This window comes from Pantherophis guttatus, chromosome 1 (assembly GCF_059756535.1).
Source record: "Pantherophis guttatus breed Tessera chromosome 1, ASM5975653v1, whole genome shotgun sequence".
Classification (NCBI taxonomy): domain Eukaryota; kingdom Metazoa; phylum Chordata; class Lepidosauria; order Squamata; family Colubridae; genus Pantherophis; species Pantherophis guttatus.
In genome coordinates, this window is record NC_142063.1 from 108568005 (window position 1) to 108595917 (window position 27913).

The 27913-nt window shown below is 40.7% G+C and overlaps 1 protein-coding gene and 1 long non-coding RNA gene across 2 annotated transcripts in view; one reads left to right on the top strand and one right to left on the bottom strand.

The window, feature by feature from the left end:
- PHRF1 (PHD and ring finger domains 1) overlaps positions 1-20907 on the bottom strand; it is a 36942-nt gene extending 16035 nt beyond the window's left edge. Inside the window, 12 exon segments of the mRNA XM_087880701.1 lie at positions 2105-2227; positions 4399-4586; positions 4777-4901; positions 6273-6402; positions 8108-8280; positions 8653-8753; positions 9996-10117; positions 10607-10690; positions 11223-11446; positions 12043-12156; positions 18188-18302; positions 20753-20907. Of these exon segments, the coding sequence (XP_087736827.1) occupies positions 2105-2227; positions 4399-4586; positions 4777-4901; positions 6273-6402; positions 8108-8280; positions 8653-8753; positions 9996-10117; positions 10607-10690; positions 11223-11446; positions 12043-12156; positions 18188-18278 (1475 nt within the window). The 5' untranslated portion in view covers positions 18279-18302; positions 20753-20907.
- LOC148116505 (uncharacterized) lies at positions 20873-26288 on the top strand. The gene is made up of 2 exons (XR_015730351.1): positions 20873-22652; positions 25657-26288. It is a non-coding gene; the product is annotated as an uncharacterized LOC148116505 (long non-coding RNA).
- The last annotated feature ends 1625 nt before the right edge of the window (positions 26289-27913 follow it).

A 27913-nucleotide genomic window follows, 5' to 3' on the forward strand; every position in this document is an offset into this window, starting at 1 on the left:
AGCACTGGAAAAAAATGATTTATGACCATTTTTAATACTTACAACTACTGCCAGCATCTATCCCTATGGTCCGGTGATCAAAATTCAGACACTTGGCTACTGGCATGTATTTATGATGGCTGCTGGTGTCAAGTTATCACCTTTTGTGACCTTCTGACAAACATCACCAAAATGGGGAAGCCGGATTCCCGTAACAACCGTGTTACTAACTTAACAACTGCAGTGATTCACTTAACTGTGGCAAGAAAGGTCACAGAATGGGGCAAAACTCACTTAACAAGTGCCTTGCTTAGCAATGGAAATTTTGAGCTCAATTGTGGTTATAAACTGAGGATTGCCTGTATGCAAGAGAAGTATGCTTACACAAGAACAAAAACATTTCCTTTACATTTACTATTATAAAGTAAGAAACAAAAATGTTTATAGTGAAATGCAGAGTATGCTTAAAATAGAATTTGAGAGAAAGAAATGTATATACTAACCATGGCTTGTTTGAAGATGGTTTGTTAAACAACCCATGCTGCGTTTTCCCAGTATACGGAGCCAAAAACTATGGCTTATAAACAAAGATTTACACACCACATAAAGCTACTTTCTGGCTTAGTTGATTTCTCTAAAACAGAAATGAACTTTCTGTGATCTATAAATCTGGTTTGTAACATTTCCTCCATCCCCATTCCTCCTCCCCTCTCCCACACACCAAAAAAGGCAGAACTGGGTATCAAAGAAAGGAATAGGGCTTTGGCCTTTCCCTTCCTCGGCTATCTCCATCAAAACAGAGGATACTGATGACAGTGGCCTTCAGAAATACATACACCTTATTTTATGTACATCAGAAAAATATCTCCTGCATCCTTTAGGATACATTCCCCAGGCTGCAAACAGAATTGCCTCATTCTGACCATCAATTATTTAGTAATTGTTTTGAGTACCTATAAGATTTTCTATAGAAGAATGCAATTTATTAGGCTACATTTATTTCAACTACCATACCTTCCATATATTGAGAAAACTATTAAATGTTTTCATAGTCCCACAAAAACAGAATCAACTAGTATGAAGCTAGTATATATGCATATATTCATGTAAACATTAACCATATATTAATATTAATGATTATCACCTAGGCACACACTGAACATTTTCATTTTGCTAAACTCAATTTTAGTACAGGCACATTCTTTTTTTAAAAGAGAAAGCTAAACAGAATTGTAAAAAACAGTATTTCTCAACTAATTCTAAAGCCATACGTGAATGTACAAAATAACAGCAAAAAGATCTACTTTGGCTACTCTGTAAGGAAATTCACTTTTTAATTCAATATTCTTCTCAGTATTTTAAAAAGTATTCTAAATTAAATATTCTGAGCTTACCACACGTATCTTTCATTCACTTTATGTCACATCTTTAATTCAGGGGCTCAAATTAGTACCTGTAGTGCTTTCTCCTATTTTTTTCCCCTCAATCCAACACAATTCTGTGTGATCAGTTGGGCTAAGGGAGAATGACTGGCCCAAAGTTACTCAATGAGCTTCTGTAGCTGAGGGTGGACTAGATTCTGGGTTTCCTTTCTCCTAGTCAACACTTCAAGTGTTACATCATGCTGGCTTTTCCCAATATTCTTGGAAGTATATGTTTTTTAACTGAACATCCTACAAAAAGTTTACAATGGGATCCTATACTCGTTATGCCAAACAGGCTTTATCCTGGAACACAAACTGCTAGCAAGCAGCACAATAAATGCAACGCTTGAGAGTTATTATTATTGCACTGCTTCCTCATTAATTTCCCTCTGATTCAGAATTCAATGAAAACGTTCCTTTTGTAATATTAGCTAGGTATATCAATTCTTCCATTATATTAGTTGTGATCTTTTCAGCAGAAGAAAAATGGAACGAAACCATCCATATCTTACCCAAAGACGATTAACCATCAAGACTGTCAAGGTATATATTCTGCTTATATTACTTGCACTGGAGGAAAGGGTAGCTTTTCAATGTGGCACGCAAAGAAATCATAAGAGATCACCAGGCAGAAGAAAACTTTGTTAGAAAGCTCAAGCAAGTACTTCATAGAAGGAAGCATCTTCTCTGACTAGTCTTACCCTGGGAGCCCAACAGCCACTGGCCTAGCAACAGGGCGATGTGATCTAAGTGCTGACTGGGAAAGACCTCTTCTTTTGGTGCTCATTGGTGAGGCTGAGTTAGCAACAGGAAGTTCTTCATTGCTAAGGAGAGAAAAACTCAAAAATCACTGAAAATGTCCAATCATAGCTTATTATTATTATTATTATTATTATTATTATTATTATTATTATTATTATTATTATTATTATTATTGTGAGTCCCACAGTCAACCAGATGTTTAGATTGGATTTGGCGATTTTGACCCACCTATGGAGTCCTTCCCAAGGACCTGGATAGGCATTGTTTGATGCTGTTCAAGGAATTGTTGCAGGATGTCAGCTATTCTAAGTAGAACTGCCTTCTGCAATTGACTGATGGTGATTGTCAATGCCGATGGTGTTCAAGTGGTGCTATTATTATTGTTGTTGTTGTTATTGTTGTGATGATGATGATGATGATTGAAATAATAGATGGAAAATGTTTGAAATTGAGGGAAAGCACACGTGCAATACATTAATTTCTCTTGAGTAAATTTCAGGATGTACTTTGGCACTAGACCCAATTTTTTTTCCTTCCTGGTAAGTTCAATGCAACGTGCAACCAGCGCTGTATTAGCAGTTAAGTATTCAAAAAGACACAAATATTTCTTTCTGAGAACTGTCGAAATTGCCATAAGGAATACATTAAACTTTTTTTAAGAATCCCAAATAGGAATGTACACAATTTAACATTTAGAGAGTGAAACATTCTGGAAAACTCTAGAACATAACATTTTTTCTCTGGCATACTGATTGAGCTATTTGTGAGTTTTGTCATTTTTCTAGAAGTTAATTTTCTGAACAAAATATAGCTTATGGTGTTCCAGACATAGTGTTTTGATAAAACAAGTCTGCTTCAAGGAGGAGCCATGTTCAGAACATCAAAGTGCTTCCAGTTGGACAATTAATTTCTGGAAAATCATCAGATCACCCCTAGAGTGGTCATACTGGCAAGGCCCAAATGGAACATTCCACAAATTTTCAGTTTCAAGAAAAACAAAATGAGAAAACCCATTACATTGGAGGTATTGATATGAAACATTTAACAAGCCATTGTGTTAAGAGGAAGAAAAAAGACTCATCGCACCCACGTGACACCTCTCCTGCGCAAGCTGCACTGAGTCCCCGTGGTCTTCCGGGTGCGATTCAAGGTGTTGGTTACCACCTTTAAAGCGCTCCATGGCTTAGGACCGGGGTATATACGAGACCGCCTTCTGCCATCGACAACCTCCCACCAGCTAATACGCTCCCACAGAGAGGGGCTCCTCGGCCAAACAATGTCAACTGGTGACACCCAGGGGGAGAGCCTTCTCTGTGGGTGCACCAGCCCTCTGGAATAAACTGCCCCTAGATGTTCATATGATCCCCGACCTGCGCACCTTTCGCCGCGCCCTGAAGACCCTCTTGTTTCAACAAGCCGGGCTGGCCTAATATGAATATGAATTTTAATGGGTGTATGTTAGTTTTTAATTTGTGGGCCAAATTTTTGTATATTTGATTTTAATGGTTTTTAAATTTTGTAAATTTTATCTGTTTTAATATGGCTGTACACCCCCTGAGTCCTTCGGGAGAAGGGCGGTATAGAAATCTAATAAAAGTAAAGTAAAGCAAAGTAAAAAAAAAATTCAAGAGGAAGAAAATGCCAAGTAAAATGTTCAATATGAGGGAAGCATCAATATGAGGTTCTCAAAGGAAGAGAAGTAAATGTGTAATATAATCAGACGTGAAATATGTACCACTGAAAATATCAAAATACACAAAAGAAGAGATACAGTCGTGCTGGCGCAGTGGTTGGAATGCAGTACTGCAGGCTAACTCACTGCTCACTCCAGTTCAATTCTGAATGGCTCAAGGTTGACTCAGCCTTCCATCCTTCTGAGATCGGTAATATGAGGACCCAGATTGTTGGGGGTAATATGCTGACTCTGTAAACTGCTTAGAGAGGGCTGTAAAGCACCATGAAGCACTATATAAGTCTAAGTGCCATTGCTATTGCTACACTCAGATTTCATGCTAGAATTTGAGCAACCTTGACTGTTCTTTAAAGAGAGATTCCATTATCTAAAACATTAATCTTCAAAATGAGTAACTTAATAAGGCATTGCAAATTCTTAAAGAAAAGTGAACATCAGATAATAGCCTTGATGTGTTCAAAGCAATTCCAAACATGACATCACTTGGAGTCTTACTCTGGTTTCTTTAAACATTCATTTTCCCACTTATCTTATGCTTACCTGTTGTATGGATCTAGTTCAAAGGGATCCCCAAAGACAGAGAGGGAGGCAGCTCCAATATCAGCTCTCATAAACCCAAGTGATGGTTCTATTGGCTTGCAGATGGAAGGGATTGAAGTACCACGTATAGGCTTGCCAAGATGAAGGGTTTTTGCTATCCGAGAACGAGCTGTCACCTCAGCCTTCACCTGGATAGAACATTGTTAGCTAAGCTAAAAACGTCCAGTTAACTTAAGAAGCAAAACAGAAAATACACAACAGCAGCCACCAACATCCTCTGAAAAATTATCACTGAATTTTTTAAAAAATCCCAATAAAACATGCTACTTGATTAATCAACTATATTTCTGTACTCCTGAAAACAGTGTGGGAGAATACCTGGAGTTTTTTCCCCTTTCTCCTCTTTGTCCGATGCTTGCGTCTCTTAATCCAAGTTCCAGTGCCTTTTTTCCCAGCAGATGATTTTGTGCGCCATTTTTTACTGGAGGCTTTTCTTCTCCTGCCTGAATTAAGCAAAATATCAAAGATTTTAATATTAAGTAGCCGCAAACACGGGATGCTTGGCACATCTCCATGCTTAAAATAATATACAACAATTAGATGTCAACTTCAATTTAAACAGCCTTACACTTCAATGTAGAATAAATGGAAATTACAATAAATAGATGATGCTCTGTTGGGACTCTTATTATACTGCACCACCCCAGTTGGCAATTTCAGACAGACTTTCTGGGATATCTACATGAGTGAGAAAATTTCAAGGTCCCCAACAGGCTGTTGTGCTAACATATATCCTCACAGATTTCTTCTTTACCCACTAGTTAAATTATGATGCAAAACAAAGAACTCAACGCCAGCATTCATTTTATTTTCAGGAATGCTTCACAGTCTCTTTTAGAAAAGAAAAATGGGGGTGGCTGCTGTGCACTTTTTAGTTTAAAAATGTGCCAATTTCCTCAGAGAGAAGAGAAATATAAATCGGAGCTAGAGGGAATGGTAGGGACTATTACCCCCATCAGCTACACAGTGTTCTAACAAGCACATGCATTGTGATCAGCCACGTCTCTATGGTATCCCCACTGACACAGGATGTGTGCTTAAAATTCCCACAGGGAACATCTATTTGCCCAAAACTATTAGGAGGATTGAGATATATGATCGTCTGAGTGCATTGACAATTTCACTGACTGCATAATGCAAAATATTAGCTCATGCCACATTTCCCATGTTTACCAAGCAGCACAAGTTTCACACTCCTTATACATCTCCAACCTACATTAATCTCCAATTGAATGGTTTTTCTCATCAAAAGCAATTCTATAATGCATTAATATAGGGATGTTTCATTAGATCTATGGCCATGTATGCATGGTTATCAAAAGCTTATCACCATTAATTAATAAGCTTCTGTAAACAGGAATTGCTTTGTTCTTTACTGAAAGCTACGGTCATCACACAGAAAGTCTGCTGCTCGCATGTATTTTTCAGCTGTAAAATTTTGGAAGAAAATTTTTCTACCTGTTCTGCCATCCTGAGCCGTTTGCTATTTCCCCCCTCCAAAAGAATGTTTCACGAGAATGTTTTTGTCTTGTTTGTTCAACCTCTGCATTATTAAATGGAAGTTATTTAATTTACACTGGGGAAACACATTGTAGAATGAAAACATTACATAAATAATGAAATCTACCAGGGAGGGGGGCATTTGAGTTTAAGGGTAAAGAGATCTGAGTTCAATCAGAACTGTACTGGCACAATGGGTGGACAAGTCAGGCACGTTCCTCCAATTCTATTTTCCAGGACAGGCGGGGGGAGGGAAATGCATGACAAGCTTCCGTAGAAAATGTGACTAAGTGCCATCATTATGACTGAATTACCTCCTTTTCGTTTCTTCCTGGTTGTGGTCCGAGCAGTTAATGGTCTCTGGTACACAGCTGTACTCAGACCCGCTGCAACTGCCTCAATTGCTTCGTCAAGAAAGGAAGACATAAGGTACCTTGGTACATGCTAAAATCAAGACAAATGTTTATGATTACTGGCTGAAGCTAACTAATGCTAAATTTGTAAATCTCACTTGAAAAGATGGAAGAGAAAACCTTTCCCCTCTAACCTTTCTCCCAAATTGTGTCATCTCTTTGTTACCAGCAGGTGTTTCCCTCTCAATCACTTCAAAGTCCTTCAGCCCAGGAAGCCATAAATTTGTCTCTACCATAAATTATTGGTAAAGCAAATGAATGGTGAATCAGGTCAATGTATCAATCATTCCATTAGGAAACACAAGTGAACATCATGTCCTGTCCACACAACGATTGTGTGAAAAATATTTTAAGCATTTCTTGTCCTTCTGCACTGATCTGCAGGAAGGAGATATAAACCCAAGGCAAACAGTCTCTCTTTCTACAATTTAACCAAAGTTACCTTTAGACCATTGTGGTACTTTTGCCAATGTTGACATTTTAAAGTATTTTAAGTTTGACTGCATGATTAATTTTAGAAGTGGAGCAGCTCTGGATGCTTTTGATTTCACACACACACAAACACACAGGCAGTTCTCAGACTATTCACATAGCATTCAAAGTTATAATGTAATCACATTTTGGGTGCTCAACAACTGGCCCACATTTACTGCTGTTTGTATTATTCTGCAGTCATGAGACCACAATTTATGGGTTGTTTTTTTTTTTTACTGGTAACTGGTGTTTACTCCTGGCTTCCAGAAAAAAATACTGCAGACAATAAATTCACTTAATGATTGCAGTAATTTATTTAACAACCATTGCAAAAAAGGTTGTAAAATCAGGCACAATTATGTGGTGACCCGCACAACAGGCTCAATTACAACTGTTTGTTCAGTGTGCACGCCTACACACATTTAAGTGAAATTATATATTTAGAAATATATTTATATATTGAATGTCTGCAGTGACACAAATACAGGTAGTCCTCAACTTACAACAGTTCACTTAGTGACTATTCAAAGTTGCAATGGCACTGAAAAAAGTGACTTCTGACCATTTTTCACACTTATGACCATTGCAGCATCCCCATGGTCACGTGATTTATATTCAGATGCTTGACAACTGATGCAAATTTACGACAATTGTAATGTCCCGGGGTCATGTGACTACCTTTCGTGACCTCACAAACAAAGTCAGTGGGAAAACCAGATTCACTTAACAACAGTGTTGCTAATTTAACAACTGCAGTGATTCACTTAACAAATGTGGCAAGAAAAGTTGTAAAATGGGACAAACTCGTTTCACTTAGCAACATAAATTTTGGGCTCAATTGTGGTTGTAACTCAAGGACTACCTGTACATATTACCTTAGTCCTGCAAAGTTATAGCCAGCCTAGGAGCTTCAAGATTCTTGTAAAATCTATCCCATTCTAAAAGTACTTTAGAATATAAGGACAGAAAAGTACAAAAAAAAAAAATATCAGAGGAATGATTTTCTATGTTTTCTATACAAATCTACAGAACCAGATGAGTACCGAATACCAACATAGTATTATTAATTTTTTGTTAAACTTGTACATAAATCACTGGGACCAATGAACTGTTACCAGGAATCTTCACACTTTTGATTTACATGCCAGAAATGATTGCACCCCATTCCTTTCCTATGGGCAAACAGTGCTACGCTGCGTACACTTGGTCATTTACAGAATAGATGTCTGAAGTCTATATAATTCCATCAGATTAAACTGTACCTGAATTCTCTGTGCAGTTGTTATCCTATTTCGGTTCACCGTGGCCCGCACACGCTCACTTTGACGTGTTCTAGCAATAGCTCGTGTCCGGGCACTGGGGCGCAGGCGACTGGTGGTAGGGATTACATCAGCGATGAGTGAAGCAACTTCCTCTTCGCTCACCTGATCTGTTTCTTAAAAGAAGATCTGTGTCAGTTTTCAGCTATATTTCAACCATCACTTGAGCACCTTTCCAGAGACCAAGCGCTACACAGTTTACAAATAAATGAGATGATATATAGATATTTATATTAACAATTTATGTATGCAAGACATTCAACCATTCTGAAAACTTTGTCTATATCTAAGCAACATTTGGTTACTGAATTTTGCTGCCATATAACAGCACTACATAGAATAAATCTTTTCACAAAATTTTTCATGCTAGTATACTTCTATAAAACTACAGTAACATTAAAATTAAATTCCAGTATGTTTTGTAATGGTAAAAAAAGTCCAAATCTCTGTCATTCAAACTAAAAATATGTTATAAAGAAAATACTTGCCAGCCTCAGCAGGCATAGCATTTGCAGGTGCACATGGTGGACAGAACCATTCATCCACAGGTACCTCGCTTAAAGGTGGATTAAGGCATTCCATATGGTAACTAAAGAAAGAGTATACAAGGGATTCTTACAAAACTGTAAAGGTAGAAGAGAACACCAGGCCCTTTTGCCTATTATGCAGATTAATCCTTCATACAGAGTGATGTACATGCACAATTTCCTATTCAAACTATATCATAACATTCATTGATATCGGAATTAACAAATATTCCAAGAGCTAGCAAAATACCAAAAATCTATTTTTGTGTTGGATTTATATTTACTGACAAATAAAGGGAGGCTAGTATAGATCCATTTCAAGCTTTTTAGCTCTCATCAGCAAGCCATACCCTTCTGGGATTCAAACCTGGGCTACTTACATATTAGGTAGATGTATTAACCTCTAAGCCACGGGGTCTCTTCACTTTGTCGGCTACTCCAGGGGAGAGATTAAGTGTTTTTTATGGCGAGACTGATCTATCAGAGCAACTTGATCTACTCAAATATGGGACGGGGCATATTGCTTATGCTTTTGCCTTTCAGCCCCAATCCAGGAGCCTTTGCAGGCAGTCGCTTTCGCGACAAGCTATTTTTGATGGTTTGTTGGGAAAACTACTACCTGCGAAGATTCCTGGATTGGGGCCGAAAGGCGAAAGCGGAAGCAGTATGTTCCATCCATTATTTGGGTAGACCAGGTTGCCCTGGTAGACCGGAAAAAACACCAAAAATCTAAGAAACCAGAAAAAGTTGTATGTTCCAATTAGAATGATCATTTACTTAACACATTTATAAGGTATGTTAACTAGGAGCGGTGCTAAGGAAAGAGATAAAATATATTTTGAAATTTTCTGTATGAGGGTACCTCTTTAGATATTCATGACCTCTAACTGCAGAGTAAAACAAGAAAGCTCACTGTGGTTGCACCCTGTCCATCTTTGAGCAACCCGTCTTTGTCAAAAGATCTAATAGTAAAACTATAATTGTAGACAAGTAAGTACAAAGTGCCCTTTCATCAGAAATCACAATGCAAGTGTGAAGCTTTATAACCAGATTCACCTGAAAGCAATTACATTTCTGCCTAAGGTTTCCAGTGATACAGCAAGGTATCCTTGTCACTCTTCAAACATGCAAATTATGAATAGCTGGAAAAATCTAAAGGAGACACCTGGTCAGGTATGTCAGCAAAAATCTGATATTGTCTATATTAAAAGCAAACTAACACCCTCAAGTGGAATCCTAATCTCAAGAAGCATTTGACAAATGTTACAATCAACATAGATTTTTAAAGGCAAGGACTCCTTTACCCTGCATCACATCCGTCACAAAGCAGCAAGCGATCTTCTCTGTCGCTTCGACCACACACTTCACAAAAGGTGGGATCTTCCTCCAGACCATCTTCCTGAGATTTTGTATTCTCAACAGGTATCTAAAGAAAACATTTTAAGGAAATTTTGCATTGTTCACTGTAAAACAAGTACAGTTCATGTAGGCACAACTCATCTTTGTCTAATTCTGTCCAAACATGAGCTTTTTGTGTGTTCTTTCATCATGATGTCAGATTTAAGGTGTCACCACATTATAAAGTTAATTTCTTTCCATTTTATATGGATTTTTTTCCTTCCATTTTATAAAGATTTTTTTTCCCTCAAGCATGCCCAAAGGGTATCATTAAAAAAAAATTAAACCTAAAGCATTTTCAGTTTAAATATCAGAGTTTCCAAATGTTAAGTGTTCTTTCTACATATTCTTACTTGTTGCTTGTTTCTATTTCATGAATGGGTCAATGAAAGTAAATTAAACAAGGAGCAGTAAGGTATTTATTGTATATATATTTCAGAAGAACTTCAAAAACGCTGTTTATGTTTTGCAAAACACACTCTGATTTTTGCTATTTTTAAGAAAACAAAATACCTACTTTCTTCAAAATTTCTCCATCAAAGCGCACACGAACACAAATAGATTTAAAAATGATCCGATCCACGGGACAAGAGTTGGCATTCTGTAAAAAAAAGGGGGTGGGGAAGGGGGGAAGAGGAGGAAGGGACAGTGTTACCAATTTCAAAAGCATCTCCATTTTTAAATAAATTAAACATTCATAGTTGTTCAACTGGTTATGTTGAACTGATTAAATTCTTACTGATTGTATAGCTGAGGACCTGCCTTAAAAACCTGACATATTTCTATTTTCATAGCTTAACAAGTCTGAACTGAAATAATTGTGTGTACATTGTCAGCATGTTTCATTGCTATAACATCTGGCTTTATATTTCTCAATTCTAACCAGAGAACAGTAAACTATTTTAAGAGCAGACAGCAATTATTAATCATAAGAATTGAAAAAGAATGATAATTAAAATAATCCAAGTTCATATATATACAAATTAGCTTTTTGGGGGAACTTTAGACGATCTTTAATGATTATTTGCTACCAACCAAATATGACCTGTAAAAAGACACATTATGAAACAGTCACAGTGCTCACAAAATAGCATCAACTCTAGCATAATTTTATCAATTAAATGAGTTCTTACTTTAGACCATTCAACTATACAATCCAAGCAGAAATAATGGGCACAATTCTCAGGTGTTCCAACTGCCTGATCTCTGAATGTATTGAGACATATTGGGCAGTTTTCAGCATCTTCATCAGTAGAAGAATTAATTTCTCCATTAAGTTCGGGCTTTGTTTTAATAGAATATTCTGGTTGCTCAGAAGTCATTTCCATGTCATCTTCTGCCTCCTCCTCTTCAGTATCTTACCAAAAACAAACAAACAAAAAAAAATCTCATATATACATATCACCAAACCTGTTCTGGAAGGCTGGAAAATTATTTTATTTGGAACATGAGAGAGTAGAAAAGAGTAAGACAGTTTATACAATAGTTGAAAACTATCTGTGTAATATTGGATACATATTTATTAGGTATTTCCATTGTCATTGGTGACCCAGACTTACTAGCAAGAAATGCACAAATCATGTATAATTGAATCAGGTGTAACATTTATATCTCCTCCCAAATCCTGATTGCCAATAACAAAGATGAGGGCCAAGGTATAAGACTCACGTTGTATGTGACAAAGAGCAGCTCTCTGTGTGTGTATGCGTGCGCGCACATGCATGCAAACATATGTATTCCATGCCTGGATGGCAGCCTGCAATACTACGAATGACTAGCAAGCAACCAAAACAGTTACAAGAGAAATGTAATTGTCTACAGTTCAATTATAGTGATTTGATGCAAATTAGGCAAGTTAGCAACAACTCTCATCTAAAGTAGCTTTAAAAATAGCTCACTTATTGAATGTAAAACTTCTTTAATTAATATTACTGAAAGAGTTGTTATAATCACCTTCTAGATCTTCATCTTCACTTTCTTCATTCTCTTCGTCTCCATCTTCATCAGTATCACCTTCATCCTCACTTCCTGTGTCATCAGAATCTCCGCTATTTCCATCGCTGCTTTCTTTTGAAAAACAGAGTAAAGAAAATCCAGAAAGGACATTATCAACTAGACTGTAAAGTAGTAAATAAGGCTTTGACTGAATTCTACCTGGAAAAGGGTGTTAGCAACCAAATGGAGAATCTGGAGTAAGGATCTCAGAAATTAAGATTGTACAGCTTCTAAGGCCCCACCAATGTCCTTGAAAATGCAATATTGTGTGCCGTATAACAAAACACTTAGCACTCTGGGTTCAAAAAGGTTAATTGCTGCGGGCACATAGTTATTACCCTTGTGGGTTGAATATCTAAGGATTGCATTAGTGCTGATTGGGATCGCAAAGAAGGGTTTGAAAGGGAAGCTTCCTGGGAAAATGACTGGAAATAGATGGAAAGACATTTGAAAGCTTTGATCTCCTCAGTTTGATCATTATTGATCCTCCAGGTAGTTTGGTGAATACAAGGATCTTAATTTTCACATGGTTGATTTCTAGCATTTCAGATTGGCAGTAGGATGCTAGGGCCCAAAGGCTATGTTGCAGCTTTACTTGGGAAACAGACAAGGTTGCAGCAGCATAGGCATATAACAGAATGGAGATTGGTTTACTTGTCAGAGCAGAGGGGTGAAATTTGGTTTTAGTAAGGGCTTGAACAAAATCAATAATGCATAAATTAAATAATAGAGGGGACAGGAGGCATCCCTGTTTACTCCCTTAGAAGTTGGAATAGGGTCGGTCAGTTCTCCTTTTGAATATTGGACCTGCACTGTAGTCCATTCATGCAAGATCAAAATTGGTTGCAGGAGCCACTGGTCAATGGAGATTATGCTGCTACTTTTCGCCACAACCTCTCACATGAATGTAAAGAATGAAAAAATGCCTCCAGGAAGGTTAATACACTTTGCAGAGCAACACACTGAACCACAATAGAAAAACTTTATCTGAAACTGAGTTGCTGCACTGCTAAGATTATTTTTTCGACCAGTAAATCAGCAAGCTTATAAAAAAGAAGTTTAGAATATAATTTGCTAATTATACATAGTAAGCCGACAGGATGGTGATTAGATTGGCTTTGTTGTCCTTTTTGTAAGGTATTATAATTAATTAATTAAGAGCCAGTTTGGTGTAATGGTTAAGGCACAAGGCTAGAAAAGGAAGGACTTTGGCACAAAACCAACAGGGTGACCTTGAGCCTCTCACTTTAAGCTCTCTGCAACCACTTCTGAAAATCAGGCCAAGAACTGCAGGGACTTATCCAGGCAGTCTCTGAAAATTAGACATGACTGAATGGGCAAAAATAAAAGAATCTGTCCATTCTTTGGAGATCTGCAGAGAAATGTTGATGTTAGTAAATAGAGGGGGTCAAAACAGCAGCCCACCAATTAGGGTTTTCTTTCAGCACTTGTGGGAAGATGAAGTCCCTTCCAGTAATTTTACCACTTTTAAGATGGTTTGGAGATTGGTTGCCAAGTTAGGAGAGTGCTAGAGATTATTGTATGTATATCATAATTTCTGGCACTAAATTCCTCAGGCTCCAGTCTGATTAAGAATGCATTTATGTCAATACCTTAAGAGACTTAGCCCATAAAGCTGCTAAGGCCTAGAGTAAAAGAATAGGCAGGAGTCATACAGTATGAATTTTGTACTGCAAATTGCTCCTTGACCTCTTAAACCAGCGGTTCTCAACCTGGGGGTCGCGACCCCTTTGGGGGTCGAACAGCCATTTCACAGGGGTCGCCAAAGCCCTCTCTCACCCCCCCACCTTCACTCACCCTCACTCTCTGCTCTGTTGGATCGCCAGCCGTTCGCTTACCCCGCCCACTCCCAATCTATTGCTGCCTCCTGAGTCCCAGCTGATGGCTAGAGGAAAAAAAAACTGTTTAAATTCTTGCCGCGGGGCTTCAAAGGGCCGCCCTATAACCAGTGGTGGGATTCTGCCGGGTCTAAGGGGTTCGGCCGAACCGTTTGTTAAATTGCTGGATTGCCCCGCCCCTCCGCACCACTATTTATTGCCAATAAATAGTGGTGGGTGAGGGGCGGGTGAGCCAGCAATTTAACAAATGGTTCGGTGTTTTTTTGTAATTTTATTGGCCTGTGGAGCTTCAGCATAGGCTAATTAGCCCTTGATTAGATCGGCTCCCGACTCTCAGCTGATTTGCTCTCAGCTGTTTTGCTCAGGGCTCTGCTGCTTGCTGGAGCAGGTATTTTTTCCCCTAGCTATGCTGAAAAACGAAACTGAAAATAAAGCAGGCTGTTGGCTTTGCTGTTGCTGCAATGTTGGAAAATTAGGCAGGCAGATTTCTTTTCTTTTTCCTCACCAAAAAAGGTAGGTGCAAACAATGGGAAATTTAGGGAAAAAGAGGAGAGTTCAAGATTTTAAAACACAAAAGAAAAAAAGCTCTATTTAACTAGGGAATTGTAATAATTGAGATACTATTAATTGTATATTGTGTTGAAAGCAGAAATGGTTAAGTTGTGGTTTGGAGGAATATATGGGGGAAATTATTTGGTTTATTATTATTGGTAAATATAATTAATTGATTTGTAAGAAATTGGATTGCATGGAAATAATTGGAATATTCATGTTCATATTGATTAATATACAAAAAAGGTAGTTATATAACTCAGTGGTCCCCAACCTTTTTATCGCCGCGGCCCGCTGAGCGCGCGCAGGGATGGAGGCACGGCCCAGGAGCTTTTGCGCACGGCCCAGGAGCTTTTGCGCACGGCCCAGGAGCCTTTGCGCTGCAGCGTTCATGTCCCCCGGCCGCTGCGCGGCCCGGTGCCAGGTACTCCACGGCCCGGCACCGGTCCGCGGACCGGGGGTTGGGGACCACTGATATAACTAATTGATTTATATTAAAATGTTGAATTTATATTAAACAACTGTAATATTACACAATTAACCAATGTGAGGATGGATATAAAAATAGATGACAATGGGAAGGGGTATAATATAGAATAGAAGGGAAAAATGTATTCACCGGCTGAGCTCTTTGCCTTGCGAGACTCCCCCCTCTCGCAAGCCTGGCCTTCCATGTTATCGAAGGCCTACCTCGATGAAGGGCTTTGGAACCCAGAGAGGTGGCATGTCACGAAGAGGGGGTTGAGGGGTTTTTTAGATAAAGTTTTAGCAAATGTCTTAAGGGGTTCCAGGGGGGGGGGGTTGGATCAGAAGTAAGGCCGTGGGTATGGGGGATAACCCACTAAGGGGAGGGCCAGGTAAGGCTGTGGAGCATGGCATGGGGGGTGGGGGGCCCGGGGTCAAGAGGGGGGATAAAGTTCATCCAGGGGATTATAAATGCTTCGCTTGAAAGAGGCGGTGGTGAGGCCTCTCCTCAAGAAGCCTTCCCTGGACCCGGCAATGTTGGTAAATTATCGTCCGGTCTCCAACCTTCGTTTTGTGGCAAAGGTTGTTGAGAGTGTGGTTGCGCAACAGCTTCCCCAGCACCTGGATGAAACGACGTATCTGGATCCGTTCCAGTCGGGCTTCAGGCCCGGGTACAGCACGGAAACGGCATTGGTCGCGTTGGTTGATGATCTCTGGAGGGCTCGGGATAGGGGGTGCTCCTCTGTCCTGGTCCTGTTAGATCTCTCAGCGGCTTTTGATACCATCGACCATGGTATCATGCTGCACCGGTTGGAAGAGTTAGGGGTGGGAGGCACCGTGTTGCGGTGGTTCTCCTCCTTTCTCTCTGACCGGTCGCAGTCCGTGTTGACAGGGGGACAGAGGTCGACCCCGAGGCCCCTCATATGTGGAGTGCCGCAAGGGTCGGTCCTCTCACCTCTCCTGTTCAACATTTATGTGAAGCCGCTGGGCGAGATCATCCGTGGTTTCGGGGTGGAGTACCATCAGTACGCTGATGACACCCAGCTGTACATCTCCACCCCGGATCACCCCAACGATGCCCTTGAAGTGATGTCCCGGTGCCTGGAGGCCGTACGGATCTGGATGGGGAGGAACAGGCTCAGGCTCAACCCATCCAAGACCGAGTGGCTGTGGTTTCCGACGTCCCGATATAGCCAGTTGACGCCATCACTGACTATTGGGGGCGAATCATTGGCCCCCACGGAGAGGGCTCGCAACTTGGGCGTCCTCCTGGATTCACGGCTGTCTTTAGAAGAGCACTTGACGGCCGTGACCGGGAGGATTTTTTATCAGGTCCGCCTGATTCGCCAGTTGCGTCCCTTTCTGGATCGGGACTCGTTACGCACGGTCACTCATGCCCTCGTCACCTCCCGCCTGGACTATTGTAATGCTCTCTACATGGGGCTCCCCTTGAGGAGCACCCGGAGGCTCCAACTGGCGCAGAGTGCAGCCACGCGGGTGGTAATGGGAGCGACATGGCGCTCCCATGTAACACCTCTCCTGCGCGAGCTGCGCTGGCTCCCGGTGGTCTTCCGGGTGCGCTTCAAGGTTTTGGTTACCACCTTTAAAGCGCTCCATGGCTTAGGGCCTGGTTATTTACGGGACCGCCTACTACCACCAATAGCCTCCCACCGGCCAGTACGCTCTCATAGAGAGGGACTCCTCCGGGTGCCGTCAGCCAAACAGTGTCGACTGGCGGCCCCTAGGGGGAGAGCCTTCTCTGTGGGGGCACCTACCATCTGGATTGAGCTCCCCCCGGAGATACGGAGGATCCCGGATCTGCGTTCCTTCCGCCGTGCTGTGAAGACCTTTTTATTCCATCAAGCGGGCTTGGCCTGATCTCTTCCCTTTTTAAAATATGTAAATTTTAATCTGTTTTTAAATTATTGGGGTATTTTAATTTGTCTGGGCCAAAAAGTTTAATTTGATTTTATCGGGTTTTTAAATTTTGTGTATTTATGTATTTTATTGTTGGCTGTTCACCGCCCTGAGTCCTTCGGGAGTAGGGCGGTATACAAATCAAAAAAAACCTAAAAAAAACCTAAAAATTGAATTTGATTAAGATTAGAGATGAGGATGAAGGGTAATATTGGTTTTTTACAAAAATAGATGAGGAATAGATATGGCAAAAAGAAAATATAGAAATTGTAAATTTAATTGAAATGACTAAACACTGTTTAAATTTGTGAACCGGCCAAATACTCTGTTCAAAGAAAATACATTGTATGTTTGTATGTGTGTTTCTAATTATTGTTATTTATTCATATTTGTTCTCTTTTATTCTTTAAAGTTTAACAACTCATTCTTTATCTTAATATCTTTATATTTGTTTGGGGCTGGCTTTCTTCCCTTTCATCTTTTTTATTGTACAGCAATCTTTCTCCTCAAACCTACCACCTCTCTCTTTTCTTTCCTTCTTACTTTCTCTTCCTCACCCTCTTCTTCTCCTCCCTACTTCCTCTTCCTTTCTCCTTCTCCTCCTCTCTTCCTCCCTCTCTTACCCTCACTCCTACTCTAATTTCCCTTCCCTTCCCTTCCTTCATCCCTCTCTATTGCTGTATCCTTTTATGCACATGGACTACTCAGAGGGCTGAAAAAGTTATTTCTGACTGGTCCTCGCACTTTTGACCAGTCCTCGAACTTACGACTGTCCTCACATTTTACGTTTTTGCCCTATCTTGTCACCATCGTGAAGAAAAGCAGTTGTGAAATGAGTGACATGGTTGTTAAGAATGCTACAATGGGCATAAATGATGACCAGTCATAAGTGCGAAGACCGGTCAAAAGTGCGAGGACCTGTCAGAAATGACTTTTTTCAGCCCTCTGAGTAGTCCCTATACACATAGCCATGGCCACCCGGTCACATGACCAGCTAGCCACGTCCACCCAGTCACATGACCTCCAAGCCATGCCCACAAAATAAGCCACACCCACAGAACCGGTAGTAAAAAAATTTAGAACTCACCCCTGGTTGGGGGTCACCACAACATGAGGAACTGTATTAAAGGGTCGCGGCATTAGGAAGGTTGAGAACCACTGTCTTAAACATTTACAAGACCATGTCTATGTTTAAATGTTTACAACTATGGAGCCAAGGAATTATCAAAACCACTAGGAGATATTTTATTATAAATACTAGTTGATTAAAGACCAGAAAGTTGGAATGCACACCAAGTAATTTCATTTACCTGCATCACTAAAGAGCAGCGCATTTGTTCTTTTAACTTTGCCTACTGCAGCATTCTTGTTTATGAGTTCATCCTGGCTGTCTTCATCCATTGCGGGGCATTTGGAACTGGCTTCCTACAAGCGTAAAGCAGAATGAAATTATTTGTAAAAAAAAAAACCTTCCACAACCCTCAATGAAATAGAGTTTGACACCCTTGCTGTAGAACAATGATTAGGGTGGTGAACTGAAATCAGGGAGACCCATATTCTAGTCCAGGGGTCCTCAATCTCTGGGCCATGGCCTACTACTGGCCGTGGCCTATTCAAAACTGTGCTGTGTGAGTGGTGGGCTGGCGCATGTGCGTGCAGCTTGACTTGCACAAGTAGTGGATCGGCATTGCATTCTCAAATGCGCACACCGGCCCACCACTTGTACGGACTATTTCCCCATTCCCCCCCTCCTGCTGGGCCACCAAGCCACAAAGATTGGGGACCACTGCTTTAGTCCGTCCTCAGAAGCTCATTTGGTGCCTTTGGACAATTGTGAAGAAAAATACAAAGAACGAATAATATGTCTGCTACCTTAAATGAAAGGCAGAATATAAATCTAGCAAATGTCATACGCAATATTTTTCCTTATTTCTAATCTATTTAACAGCAATTATAGATATAAATACAAAAATTAAAATGCATAGCTGCTGCGGAAATATTTCAGCCAACAATACTCATACAGCCAGGACTTGGGTTCCTTCACACATTTGAGGCCCATGAACCAGACACATTCTTTTCTATTGAAAAAGACTATTCTATTCTTTATTCAAAAGCAACGAAGAACATGTTAATTTTATGGATTCTAGTTCAAAATATAGCAGAGGGGCAAATGAACCCAATAATAAGATTTTCTGTTTCAGTTCTACAGTTACATCACCAGGTTATAATAGCCAAATTTTCAAAAATATGTTGAATGAAAATTAAAAACTGAACCCTCCTCGGTTTTAATACACATTATTTCAGGATTTCCTTGTAAATGCAGGTTTTACATGACTTTACCAACTTTGTTGAACAAAAGTAACACACACAGAGAGACAAACACACAAAGTAGCTTCTAACTGCTGATTTGAAAAGCATACATTTGTATGTCCATATTAGATTCTTACTCACATTTGCAGGAATCAGTTTAATGAAATATCGGAAAAGATATGCCTGCAAATACAATACTAATACACTAGAATGCTGCAAGGATTTTACATGAAAACTTCAGGTGATTAAATTTTGTGTGTGCAAGGCAGTTAAAAATTAATAAAGTGTATGCTAAGAAACAGCATGCCACAATCAATTCATCTAAACCCATATTAATCAGGGGATATTTGTTGCTTATCTGTTGGTGCTCTGACTTATCTGGAAGTCCTATTGAACATAATGGGGATTATATGCGTGTACACACATGTATGGATCTACTCATAATATACTTTCAGATAATTATATACATTAGGATTTTGTTGCAAAATTATTTTAAAAATTATGTGTCCTTGCTGATTAATATTTTAACACCTTCCTCTAACATACTCCCTTCCTGCTGCACTGGAAGCCTTAGCCATTTCTGGTTTTGTCCTGACCTACACAAACACAAATCAATCTTCATATTTAAATCTTTATTGAAGAATCTCAATCCAAAATTGTTTGTAATTATACCGAATCTGTTCGGCATATGGAGCAAACACTATGGTATATTAAAGCCCTGAATGACCATTCAAGGGACCACATGGGCTTGCCTAGGCTCTCCAACCATCCTCGGAAGCCTTCAAGCAAACCCCTCCTTGCCAAGCGAAGCTAAAAGACATTTTCCAGGAATAGAAGCTTTTAAGACCTTCCCAGTCAACACCGCCCTTCCTACTTAACATCTTTTCCTGCCCCAAACTGAGACCTTTGGTATTTTCCCTGGCATTTTTTATTAACCGCCGCTGTGACTCTTGTATCTCTGCCGCTTCTTCTTTTTTTCTACCATTTTTTTGTAAGCGGCCTTGGAGCGTTTCGAAGATAAATAATAAGTGCGCACGTTTTAACACACTCGACTAAGGAGCGAACAAGTCGCTCCATTTGTTTCAGCTCGGTCTTCATGGAGAGTTCCGTGGCACGAGTGGCCGATACTCCCAGGCGAAAACAACGCAGAGCACAAGCGTTGCGGCCACGTCACTAAGTGCGAGACGAAAACATTGCCCAAGAGAGGGAAACGCGGAGGGAAACGTGGGGGAGGGAGGGAGGGGGGGGCGGTCGCCCAAGTTCCAATCCACGCCGGGCTCAGAAACACGAGTGGCAATAAAACACAACGACACGGAAAGGGAAGTCCTCGCAGATTCGATCCCCCACCCACCCACCCCCAGCTCTTTCTGGGCCAGCAGCCGCAGATTGCAACCTCGCAAGGCTCCCAAAGCCCGTCGCCGGTTGTACATCTGTAAGGGAACCTGCCCGCATCTTTAATTTCGGGCCGCCTGGCTGCTTCTCCTCCCGGACAGCTGGAGGGGTCGTATCCGGGGGTGGGTGGGCGCACTAATGCACCACGACCCGGACGGCTGACTTCCACTCACCTGCCAGGAGGCGACCCCGAGGGATAATGTCGAAAAGCGGACGGAGGGTGCGCGGGGGCGCCCGTTGCCGTTACTACCGTCGGTAAACGGAAGGAACCGAAGCGACGCGAAGCTGGGCCTCCTTTGAAGGCCAAAAAACGCCTCCAATCGCTGCGCTGACCCGGAAGAGGATGGATTCTCTTCCGGCGGTCACATTGCTTAATCCGCCAGATGCGGGGAAGAGAAAGTCTATAGGACTCTTCCATTTGCTTCGGGGGAGGAGCGGATCGTGATAAAGCATGGATCGTTGTTCCGGCTGTACCAATTCCTATGGAAGATTCGCGTTCAAGCTGCACTTTCGAATCTGCTCCCGCCGCAGGTGGCTCCGGAGACGATCTCGGCGTGAAGTTGGCCATAGGGCTACCCATAGGATTGCTGCCGTGGCGTTTGCCAAATTGCTTTATTCTCAATCTGGTTTATTAACATTTTACTGTAATCGGCAGCTGCTGCCAAGCAGGTCTTCAGCGATCTTTTTAACTGGAGGCATCACCTTCAGCTTCTGATATGGATAGCTGTGTTTAGTGCACTCAGTCTAAAGCAAAGCTCGATTTCTTTCCATGGACTCCGGACATTATTCGAGGCGCTTTATTTTTGTCTAGTTGCAAAAAGCGAACACACATTTTGCTCCTTCGGATAGCCCGGTCTTGTGGAAACTTACTCAAGAAACAAGTCAATGTGATGCATGCAGGTCATTTAGTGTAAGCAACACAATCTTTCACGCAAAGGTCGAAAATCCCTCTCAAAAGTTACGAGAAAGTAACATAAAAGCTACTAATGATTTCGATAGAAAGTTAAAATGTGCCGATTTTTAAATTAGTATTAAGATTCTAGGTAATATATTCTTGCGTAGTCCGTGATTTAACCAAGGTTTGTGGAATAAATTACAATTAGTTGATTTAAATACACTGCCGTATGCTCTTGAAATCGGCTTGTGTGAACCCACTTCTTACAAAGCATGATTAATAAACAAACAGTCGAGTTCACACAACAAACTCAGTAAAAGGCAAGCAAGCTGCAATGGTGGTTTAGACAGGTGCATATCTGGATGTATTAATTGGGAAAAGGAAGACTTAAATCAGTCCAAACGCACTGAGTTCAGGACGAGAGTATGGAGTTTTTTGGGATTCTTTAAAGCAGTGAAAGTAGGGGATTATTTGTTCTGCTAAACGTTAAAACACAAACGTTAGTCTTCCTTAATTAACATTACTAGCTAATTAGTAGCACTGAGTCAAATAAAGGTGCCAAGTAAGATGCCACTGGACCTTCTCTTAGTTTAAGCGCTCCCTCGCGTTGTGTCCTGTGAACGTCTGAACGTTTGCCTCCAATTAGAAGAAACGCGCAAGCCTTCCACCACAAGAGGTCTCTGCAATATCCCTCCCGTGACACCACACGCTTCAGTCTGACAAGAGCGAGCCGTGCGTGTTAAACCCCGCGGAACCGGGCGGAGGGGGGTGGGGGAGACGACAGGGCTGCACGCCAGCGTTATTCTCTGCTAGGGCTTTCGGGATTATAAGGATTACGTCGCTAACCCAAACAGGAACCTACCGCGGTGTAACTAAAGCTCCAAATAGCTCAGCGAGATCAATACGCGTTTGGAGATGGAAAGAACGCGGCCCAAAAGGGGGAAAGGTTACGTCGCTTACTGCCTCTGTGTTGTACCGTACACCCCACGGTTGTAGAAGAGTAGGAAACGAATCAAGCTGCTATCGGCTGATGCCAGGAGTACAGTACTTCGAATTTGGCTTAATCCGGTTTTATGGCTCAGATCGTAAACTAGGCAGCCCTCCGTGCAGATGCTGGCAATGAATTCCATCCATTTACTTGGGTGTTAGAGGAAATGCTTGCTTGCTTTCCTGCTAAGGTACGGTTTTATAATTATGAGGAAAAGCGTGCTCCCTTTTCATCCTAACAGGCATAATTTTATAACCCTTTATCATCTTTCCCATCAGTCATTTTACAGCACAGTTATATACACATTTACTTCTATTCAGAGTTTATTTTCAGGCAGAAGTTATATTACAGTTCTAATCGTTAAGTTCCTCTTTTGTTGAGAAGGCACAATATTTCTACCCCTCTAAGTTTCTCCTTTTTGAAGCACTCTGAGGAAAGGAGAAGCAAATCTCACCACTTCTTCTATAGTGATTTAGTTTTCTGAGCCCTTAGAAGGAATGACTCAAAAATCCAAGTATACAATATCCACTTATTGTACAATAACCTTTCTGGCTGGATGATTGTTCAGATGATCAAGTTCCCCAAGAAATGGCATCACAATACATTTCTGATTCCAAACAAAATGGCAGTCTTCATTAATAACCTGCTCCATATCAAGCTGGTGACCTACCATTGCCAGAAAAATTGATAAATACTTTAGGGCAGGGGTCCCCAAGCCCTGGTCTGCGGACTGGCATCAGCCCGCAGCATTCCAGACACTGGGCTGCGCAAACAAGCAAAGGCCCATCCGCGGGATGCAGGTAGCATGCAAAACCATACCCTCTCTGGTCCACAGAAAAATCTCCCTCCACAGAACCGGTCCCTGGGGCCCAAAAGGTGGCCCTGCTTTAGCGTTATTCTGGATCTTAAAGGGAAAGGATGCTTAACTGAAAGATTGAGGAGATCCTAAATGTAGGATTGCCAATTGATGTTTAGGAATGAAGCACGTCTCCATGCAGGGAAGGATAAGTTTCCCATTTGCTGTGTATCGGTTTATATTAGTGCCCTCCCAGATAAATAAATAAAGCAATCACTACTCCTCAGAACTCTCTCCCCTTCACCCACCCTCAAAGATAAGAGCTGCTTTAGCTCAGGGGTCACCAACCTTTCAGACCTCAGGGACCACTAAATTCATAATTTTAAATCCCGCGGACGACTATGATCTGCCTAATGACCGGCTGGGTGAGTGTGGCTAGGTGATCATGTGACTGGGTGGGCGTGGCCAAATCGATGTCATTCACGTCGAGAGGCACTTCGCCAGCCTCTACTAACCCCTCCCCTCCCAGCCACTCCTTGCCTTTCCGCCCAGGCTCCTTAGGGCCCCAACAGGAAGCAGTTGTTGGAGCTAAGCAGCCATCAAGAGAAAGAGTTGGTGAAACAGTTCAGTTCAAATTGGATCTGACCGAAAAGGAGGCTCACTAGAAGCACCTCACTGAGGACTACAAGCATAGGCTTTCCAAGCAGAGGGAAGACCTGCAGGAGTGCAAGGCCAGGTACAGGCGCCTGGAGGCTCAGCAGGCTAAGATGGTCAGCCAGTCCCAGGCCATGATGCAGTCCCACTGGAACAAAGTCCTCCGGCTCTTTGCCACCAGCAACACTTCCCTCCAGCCTCTGCCCAAAGCCCTGCACCAGGAGGCTGAAGCAGACCCCAAGTCAGAATTTCTGTCCCCCTCCGACCCACACAAAAAGACCACGAAGGGAGAGACTCTGCAGCAATACAAACATTCATTGCACGTATCTGTCCCAGGGGCCGTAGTTTGAGGACCCTGATTTAGTACAATATAAAAAATGCAAATAATTTTTCTGTGGACAACCAAAATTTTCTCGCGGACCATCAGTGGTCCACAGACCACCAGTTGGTGACCGCTCCTTTAGCGGATCCCCCTAAATCAGGCTGGGATTGCAATGCTGGGTAAGAAAGAGACTGTACTTCACACCAGTTTCCAAATTATTTATCTAAGATACTATTTGCCTTGGGCGGGGGGTGTTCTTCTATTCAATCCTGTCCATTTTGTGGAACAAGTCCCTGCAGTTTTCTGGGCAAGAGTTTTCAAAAGTAGTTTGCCATTGTTTCCTTCCCAGGACTGAGGGAAAGAGATTGGGAGATTCTAGACCCCTTAGACATAAAGCCAGTTGGGTAATCTTGGGCCAGTCGCTTTCTCCCAGCACTGGGAATGAGGCAATGGTTAAAAAGTCTGAAAAACCTTGTCTGGAAAATCTAGTGTATTTAGAAGTCCTCAGATTAGGGGAAAAGATTGGATTTCTCGAATAGTTAAGAGGAAGGGGAAATGATGGCTTTGTTAATATCTGTTGAAAAAGTTGGAGCTCTTTTTTTTTTCCTTTGCACTTTATTATCTTTTTCCTTTCTTTCCACTTTTCTTTATTAGATTTGTACTTTCCTTCTACAACAAAATCTTTTTAAGAATTTTTAAAGGTTTGGGGAAGAAAACTGATTAATTAAAAGAAACACAACAATTTAAATACGGAGTACTGGAGCATAATAATTACTAAAATGTATTATGATACATTTTCTCTGATATTGTTATTGGAATGCTTCATCCCAGTATTTTGTAATAGCTGCCCATCCTATAAGATTAAACAGTAAATGGGAAAGAGAAAGAGAAAGAAAAGTATAATCTTTTGGCACCTAATCAGGAATGAAACTGTGTTCTCTTTCTGGATTAGCAACACAGTGACTAGACCAGGTGTGCAGTCCTCATGTTTGTTTCTCAAAGGAGAGGCCAACAATTACCCTTTTTATTTGCAGAAGTATTCTGATACAGTTTTTATCCTATGGGATTTAGAGGAACCTGAGCAAAAGCAAGAGAATTATAGTTTCTGTGATCCAGATTAAAATCTAATTTGGTGTAAACGTTCTCAGCAATTCATTAATTCAACTGGTTCAAACATAGGCTCATCTTCATAGAAGAATCTGCAATATAATAAATCTGGCCATTTATTTCATCATTGTCTTATCAAGATTTTCAGCACTACCAGGAACTGAACCTAGGGCCTTCTATATGCAAAGTCAGATTATCTGAATAGCATTGGATAGAGTTTGCCAGAAAACCTAGTTAGGACGGTATGGGTGAAAAAAATAACACAAGAAAATTGGAACATGTATAAAGCAAGCTGTCTCTTTCCTTTCTGTACAGGCAGCAGAAATCGTGCTTCCGAGACTGCTTCCTTGTCAATTTTTTTACAAAAAGAGGGTGCATTTCCCCAATGATACTAAATACAGCTAAGCATGGTGTACATGTGCATGTCAGCTGTCCCTTTCCAACATCTTCAACAGTGAGCTGAAGCAAGAAGAGTGAGGAAACAGACATATTGAATATTCTGGAGAAAACAAAAACATCTCACTATGAAAAAGTGACTACCCAGATGTCATTTTAAGTACTGCAGTGTCACAAAAAAGGAGGTTGTTGATTTTCTTGCTGCAAAACACAACAGTTCATCCGAAACTGCTGGAAAAGAAGGCTCTGTGATTTGCAGAATCAGCCTAGAGCTTGAGAAGTCCCGAATCAGTTTCTTTCATTAATTGCAGTTCTCTTCCTCCAATTAGTGTCCTTCTGATTTGAAGAACTCCCATGATTTATTCTAGGACCCCGTTTATTTTTTTTTAATGTCACTTTTTAAATAGCACTTTGAAATTCTTAATTGTAGCACATGAAGACGTTCCTCACATTGAAATAAGACAGCTATCCCTATGAAATGTAAGGTGAAAAATTTAAGAACCATTTCTGACCAAAATGCTTCTAAGATAATAAAAGTAAGTATGTGCAGATGATCTTACCTACCTTTCTATTTCTCCTCAGGCTAGATTTAGGAGACTCAGGGGTATCGGGTAGCTCATTCTGACCAGTAGCTGTTTATTATAAAGAACTTTTATAGGGAGTCTTTGAAAGAGAGGCTTTGCCAATGGGGACTCCACTTTATCATCCCTCCCAGCTTTTGATCCAAAAATGCTAAACAAGCCTCTCTGGAAGACCATTCCATAAACTCTCTGCTGTGCCTTTTCTGTAGATAGCAACAGCTACCTCACTTTGGATGGCCTTGAAAAAAAAACATGCAAAACAGAAGTTGGCCCTGATTAACCTTTGATAGGAGACCACCAAGATATCCCAGGGCTGGGATATCTAAATTGGAAATAAATTGAACTTAAATTGGAAATATTCATAATTATGACAATGGCAAACACTTCCATATGGTTAGCAGAGTTGAGAGCCACTGGAGATAATCTTAGAGTCCAAGTAATGATATGTGCGAGATTATAACCCATAAAATTATATAGTATTAGGCAGTTCAGAAATGCAAAGGTGATGCAAATACTTTGAAGGGAAGTCAAAAAACAGACAGAGGGACTGACTGACAGCCCAAACTAAGCTGTGCTCAATATTTTGGGATTCACCGCACATCTCCCTTAGCAACTCATTTGAATAAACTTTTCAAAATCCCAGACATGTACAATCTTAAAATATAGGCAACCCTGGTATCGTGGAATATTTGATTGCTTTTTCTTGTTTGAATAGAATGTTATACTAGTTAGCAAATGTAGTTTTTAGGTTATTCTTTTCCAGATGCTTTAAATAATTTATAGTAAGTTATACTAGTAAGGTACATGAAAGGCAAGGCAACAACTGTTAATAGCTAATGTCATTCTCAGCAATATAAAATATTACTCATAGGCCTTGGTGAGTCTCTAAAAATGGACATGCACATCAGCATAGCACGTACATGTCTGGTTTGGACAAATGCACTCTCCAGAATAAAGGATTATAATATTTAACTTCCTAAAAATATAGAAAGCTCAGACCCACATTGCCAGGAACACATATTATTAAAAAGAGAAAGCAAGCATTGCTCAAAATCCAAAATAGTTGCCCCCTTGTGGGCCCCAACTCTCTTTTTTAGATCCACTGAATGTTCCAAAACCTTTAAACAAGAGTAAAATTATTTTCTGCTTATGTTTAATGGATAACGGAGTAATTAGATGGAGTAAGAATTAACAACTTTTAAAGAATATATATACACTTTAAAAAAAAACTTTTAATCAACCCCAAAAAGTGAAATTGGAGAGGGGGAAATTCTACCTCAGCTTCTCCATGTATCTTCATCATGTCAAAGTCTTTTCCACTGTTCTTCTTGGAAGTGAAGAAGTAAGTATAAGTATGCCTGCCCTTCTCTAACTTTACAACATAGATAGGAAAGAGGTATCAATTACTCTAAGAAAAAGCTTGTATACCTTAACAAATTTGGATCATTTTTCCATAGGGATCCTCGAAAGAGACAAAGTATTTGTTTTCTAAATAAAATCAATGATGGAAACCCTTTCTAAATAACTTGCTCAATCTGTCTAATAATGTGAGGTTTTTTTTATGGACTAAAATAATCTATCCTGTAGAACCAGTG